The sequence below is a fragment of the Gastrolobium bilobum genome, unplaced genomic scaffold (assembly GCF_033153095.1).
Source record: "Gastrolobium bilobum isolate Gb01-03AN ecotype WA unplaced genomic scaffold, APGP_CSIRO_Gbil_v1 utg12305, whole genome shotgun sequence".
In the NCBI taxonomy this organism is placed as follows: domain Eukaryota; kingdom Viridiplantae; phylum Streptophyta; class Magnoliopsida; order Fabales; family Fabaceae; genus Gastrolobium; species Gastrolobium bilobum.
The window spans coordinates 185,545-191,493 of record NW_026897743.1 but is presented as its reverse complement, the minus strand read 5'-3'; the positions used below and the strand labels follow the sequence as shown (position 1 = coordinate 191,493).

The window sequence follows — 5,949 nt, the reverse complement described above, 5'->3', positions numbered from 1 at the left end:
TTATTTATTTTTTGAAAAAAAGTGCATATATGAAATAGTATACTTATTTCGAAAACCCCCTAGCTTATTTGTGAGAATTCTATGGAACCAAATGTTCCATCTAACAGTAGGTCCCTTTTGAAGGAAAAGTACCCTTCATTTACTTGTGCTAGCGGTTCTTCGAATTTGTACAGATTTAATTACATTGGACTTCGAAATGTTGAATGAGAATTAATAGCTTCATTTTACTTGGACTAAGTTTCACATTCAACTTTAAAGACTTAAATTATGTGAGAATAGTTTCAGTGGCCAACACCCGAGGGAGGGAGGAAGGTGCTGAAAGGGGCAGCACAGAAGAGGCACGTTGAGCCACTAAAAAGCAGAAGGCAAATAAATTTGAAAAGATACAAACATGGTGGCCAACCAAGTTTCACTGCATACATGGAAAGTCTCTTGCATAAAAAGGGTTGAAGTTTCGTTGCCGTGCTAAATTTGACATCAAAATCTGAATGAGCTTTTTACAAGCTCAACAGTACTTATGTTCTTTTTACTTACAAACTCAACAGTGTTTTAAGTTCATAATTCCAATGAGGAAAAGTGTGGATGAAGGAAACAGATTTGAATTCAAATCCAAGAAGGGTGCACATGGAGGGTGATCATCAACGATTTTATTAGTCAAATGAAAAGAGACTTTATTAAATTAAAATAAAAGAAATCTAGCAGGCGCTTCTACATGGTTCTTCTTGGGATGATTGTTCAGGTCCCACCACCTTGATCTAAATTAGGGACCTCTAGACACTGGTGGTGGCCTCGATCGAAGATTGAGGACCATAATCTTTGATAAAACCACCATAATTGCAGGCCTAACTCCAACTAAATTATTAAGTTAAAAAAATAAAAAATCAAAACAACATCTTACTGATTGCATAACCCCCTTCCCTTCCTTCCTCGTAAAGGAATTAGAATATCATCGAAAATTGTACTCTAGAAAAATAAATTTATGTAAAGACCCACATGTCCATTGGGAGAATGGGAACTCCCAACTATACAACAAGTATGTCCAGTCCAAACCCAGATTAAGTCCATTAACAAGCAATATAGTCGATTATAGGAGAAAGAAAGTTCATCCCAGTAAGATCACAAATGAGGAGGAACATGTCACAAATGAAGAATCATTAATGCAGATTGACTGAAGTGAAGCAAGGCACACACAACATTCTCATAGCAGAGACATATTTGAGACACTGATAAAAGGAAGGAAATTACCTCAATTCAGAAAATCAATACATGTAAAATGTTCATAAATTATACTATAAATTGCAAAGCAAAATAAAAATAAAAAATAAAATAAAAAAGTATGATATAAGAGAGACAATAACAATAAACTCCACAAACAAGCAACAGCAACAGAAGAAACTGCTACTGTCTTTGCAGCCCTGAATTATGGTCTCCAATTCATCCCTATACATACATTATCTCTGCAACCTACTCTTTCTCTGCCATTTTTATTTCACAACTCGAATATCCATAACAATTCAAATCAATATGGAGAGACTTTCTCCTCTTACCTGAATCAACAGTAACCTCTTCTCTAATTTTGTATTGACCCACAAATGATAATAAGAACCAAATATGCTGCCTTGCACTTTTGTTTATTTTTTCGCCCCACAAGCGACGAGAGTCGCATAATATATGACTTGGCACAGTAAGAGGGTACAGAAGAAATGGCCACCAATAATAAAAACTCTGAAACTTTGATGTTTTTTTTTGTTGCTATGGCGAAAGGGTTAGAGGAGAAAGGTTCTCAAAAGAATCAATAGAAGGGTGGTGGAGGAGGAGATGCATACGAGACTCCGATAACAGGTGGCAAAGGCCCTTCATATACAGGGGCAGGTGGTGGAGAAGGTGAACTGTAAGGAGGTGGTGGTGGTGGTGAACTATAGTGAACTGGTGGTGGTGGAGGTGATGGAGATGGTGGTGGCAGGTAAGGTGCGGGATGTGGTGAAGGTGGTGGAGGTGAATGCTCTTCACAAGGTGGTGGTGGTGGAGGTGGTTCTATACAAGGTGGTGGAGATGGTGGTGGTGGTGAATGGACTGGTGGTGGAGGAGGAGAGTGGACAGGAGGAGGAGGTGGCGGTGATAAATAGGGATAAACAGGTGGTGGAGGCGAGTGAGGTGGTGGTGGAGGAGATGAATAAGGTGGTGGTGGCGGTGGAGGTGAATGAGAAGGTGGCGGTGGTGAATTATAATAATAAGGTATAGGTGGTGGCGGGGAGAATATAGGAGCAGGTGGTGGTGGTGAATTTGGTGGCGGCGGTGGTGGAGGCCTAACACAATATGGTGGCGTTGGAGTTGGCGACGGCGGTGGTGGGGATGGTGGAGGTGGATATGGCGATGGTGGCGGTGGTGAAGGTGGATAATAGACCGGGGGTGGCGGTGGCGGTGGCGGAGGTGGAGAATAGACCGGTGGTGGCGGTGGAGGTGGCGGAGGTGGAGAATAGACAGGTGGTGGCGGTGGAGGTGGTGGTGGAGGTGGGGAATAAACAGGCGGAGGTGGTGGTGGTGGAGAATAGACCGGTGGCGGGGGCGGAGGTGGTGGTGGAGGAGGTGGTGGAGAGTAAACTGGTGGCGGAGGCGGTGGCGAATACACAGGTGGCGGAGGTGGAGGTGAATACACCGGTGGGGACGGCGGAGGCGGAGGAGGAGAATGTGGAATAAAAACAGGCGGCGGCGGCGGTGGAGGAGGGGGAGGAGGCAAGGAAGGAACAAATGGCTTACACCTAAAAGAGTTACAATCCACAGGGTGAGACAAAAACGACTTACATTGCGCCGCTGAGCGCTGCAACGGCCTAGCCGGCAAGCAGTTACGGCGGTCATCAAACGATGGCAAGGCAAGACACCTCGGAGGCTCACCGGTAAAGAAGTTATAACTGTAAGTAAAGTTCTCAAGATTCGGAAGCGCACAAATGCTCTCAGGTATTTTCCCAGACAGCAAATTGTGAGCCACATTGAGCTGTTCCAAACTCACCGCTCCTCCGATAGCCTCCGGCAACGGCCCCAACAACTGGTTGAAGCTCACGTCGAACACCGTCAGGTTCTTCAGCAACCCAACTTCCTCCGGCAAACACGACCGGAACATGTTGTTCATTAAAATGATCTCATTAAGGTTCGACATGTTCCCCAAGCTCGCAGGAACACAACCGTGGAAGTGGTTGTTCGCCAAGACAATAACCGACACCGGCGAATTCCCGAAATTATCGGGCAAATCGAACACGAAACGGTTGTCGTTGATGAAGATTGCGTCGAAGGTTTTATCGAAGAGCTCCTTCGGCACAGTTCCTTCAAAATCGTTGAACCTCAGATCCAGAAACTTGAGCTCCGGCAAACGCAACACAACCTCCGGAAACTTTCCGGCGAACCTGTTGTTGCTGAGATCCAATTCGAACAAGATTCTGAGATTCTCGAACTTGTGGGGTAGTGTGCCACAGAACCTGTTGGTGTTGATGTGGAAGAGAGCGAGATCCACCAGCAACCCAAGCTCCTCCGGGAGGTAACCGGCAATGTCAGCATGGTTGAGGTCAATGCCGGCGACGGTGCGGATCTTGGGGTTGTCCGGCGCCGGAGCACAGAAAACTCCGGTGTAATTACAAACATCAGGTCCCACCCATGTGAGTGTGTAGTTGTTTGGATCAGAGATAATGGCTTGTTTCCAAGCTTGAAGAGCTATGTACGCGTTTCTGATGCGGTCGTTTTCGAAGACAAGTGTTGGGTCTACGGTTACCTTTTCTCCTCTGTCACCGAACTCGTCTTTGTAATACAGAAGCTGGCGTTGCTTGATGTATGTTGTGAGTGCTCCTCCATCTCCATTGTTGAGTTTTTGTGAAGAGGCACAGAGAGAGAGTGTGCCTATGAAAAAGAGGAACAAGGGAATGAGTGAGAGATTTGAATAGGTTTTCTTCCTCATCTCACATCACACATCTGATGTAACCAAATGCCAAATGCTGCTGCTGTTAAAAAACTAAAACTTTCGATCAGATTTCAAGTGGGGTTTTAGGAAAGTTTCCACCTTGAGATCTGAGGAGAATGCAGCTACAAAGGATTTGATTTGGGGGGGAGAGATAGAGAAGAGAGAGAGAGAGAGAGAAAGAAAGGGGTTTTATTTCTAGGGATTTTGGAACTGTGTGTGAGATTGTATATGACTCTGTGAAGAGTGAGAAAGTTAGAGAGAGAAAGAGAGAGTGGGCATGAAATAATTCATCAAAAGGACAGCTAAATCACAGCTCAAAGCCCACCAGATTCTCTATCTCTCTTTCCTTTGCTCACTTTTTTATTTAATATTTTCTTAACTTTATTTTGTTGTTATTGTTGTTTTATTTTCTTTGATTTCATTTCCTTATTTTTAATCATCTCTCTCAACAGAAATGGAAGACTATTGATATTATTTAAATCTAGAAGATTTTTTTCTTCTTCTTCTTATTCCTTTGCCAAACCAAACACTAGTTTCATTTTTATTAAACTTAGATGTCACTCACTCCTTAACGCTTTTTGGATAAAGTGGCAAACGCGGAGAGAGGAATAAGTGTGTGTAGGTGATATGCATATCATTAACAATTGCTATAAATTAGTGTTTTTAACTAATAATTGTTTCCACTATTATTTGTTTTCCCTCGTTTTCATTGAAATTATCATTATTAATATTTGTGGTTGTTGTAATTTACAGGTTACAACGGCTTCACTTATTTGAAATGAATTTTTTTATTTTTGAAAAAATAATTAAAATTAGAAAGCTGTTAGCACGATGGTTGAATTTGCAGGTAGCGCAAATTCAATTAATTTAATTTAATTATCAATCTTCGTTTAGTTGAGAACCCAGGTGGTGGTTGTTTGTGTCGGCTTCCATTGTCAAATCAATGACCCTCGCAGTAATGTACTGCCGGCAACTCTTTTTTTATAATTAAGTAAAATTAGGAAAAAATATTTTTAATTTTACTATATTAAAAAAAAATTGGCACATTCACTTTCATGTGAACGGGTCTTACAAATATTTTTTTCTTTTACTTTCATGTGAACGTGCGAAAAAAAAAAATTGTAATAAAACAGAGATATTAAATCCTTAAAATTATGTCATACACGTTGGACTTATTTCTGTTTTCCACATTCCCCGTGATAGCGATAACTTATGGACGGCTTTTACGCTTTCTAATTTATGGCCTTTTCCCATTCAACAAACTCCACCGATTTCATTTTCTAAATATTTTTATTTTATTTTTTTCTTTCGAGGATTTATATGTAATTAATTTCAACTGTTAATAATTATTGAAAGCAAAGTTTTGATTTTGATTAGTTGTTGTGATTGTATTCATTGAGGATCAAATTCAAAGTATTCTTACAATAAGTTAAGGACATTATTAAATTAAAAAGTCATTGTATACCAACAAATTGATAATTGTAAAGTCAATGATAACTTGTAATTTATCATTAGAAATTAATAGCTAAATTAAATGATTAGACAATAACATAAAATATTTGAATGCATAGTTTAATTGCAAATTCTTGTCAATAACTATTGTTAAATTAGTCTGGATTTATTATTTTCTTTTTTTCGTTTTAAATCCATTATGTCTTCATCTATGAGATTATGAAATTTAAAAGTTTAAACTCTCAAAAATCGAAATGAAAGTGTCTTGTTTGAAAATGTATTCTGTCGTAATTGACCACCTTTCATTTTACAAGTTTGAAAATTTCTTCTTTCAAAATCTTTCTATGCCTGTATTTTATTTGAATGTATTTTGATAAAGCAAACTTAGATATAGAAGTCTAATATTTTCAACTTGTTAGAATTAATTTATTACTTATTTTGTTTTTCTTAAATATTGCTAGACTAAGCTGTCGAGTAGTTTTATTTATCAACATAAATAACTTACCAGTAAGAAGTATTACAATAATTTCTCTTTTGTTTTATAAGGATAC

At 39.6% G+C, this 5,949-nt stretch overlaps 1 protein-coding gene across 3 annotated transcripts; it reads right to left on the bottom strand.

Annotated features, from left to right (window-relative positions):
• Positions 1-1,055: 1,055 nt before the first annotated feature.
• LOC133309698 (leucine-rich repeat extensin-like protein 3) lies at positions 1,056-4,264 on the bottom strand. Of its 3 annotated transcripts, none has more exons than XM_061510489.1 (2): positions 2,593-4,264; positions 1,056-1,944 (listed from the first exon to the last, which is right to left on the bottom strand). In XM_061510489.1, exons 1-2 carry the CDS (start codon positions 3,941-3,943, stop codon positions 1,793-1,795), a joined length of 1,503 nt encoding a protein of 500 aa, XP_061366473.1. In that variant the 5' UTR covers positions 3,944-4,264; the 3' UTR covers positions 1,056-1,792. The 3 variants fall into 3 exon arrangements, with proteins under 3 accessions (XP_061366473.1, XP_061366472.1, XP_061366471.1); XM_061510488.1 differs by having other exon boundaries at positions 1,056-2,298; positions 2,398-4,263; XM_061510487.1 differs by having other exon boundaries at positions 1,056-4,263.
• Between the last annotated feature and the right edge of the window lie 1,685 nt (positions 4,265-5,949).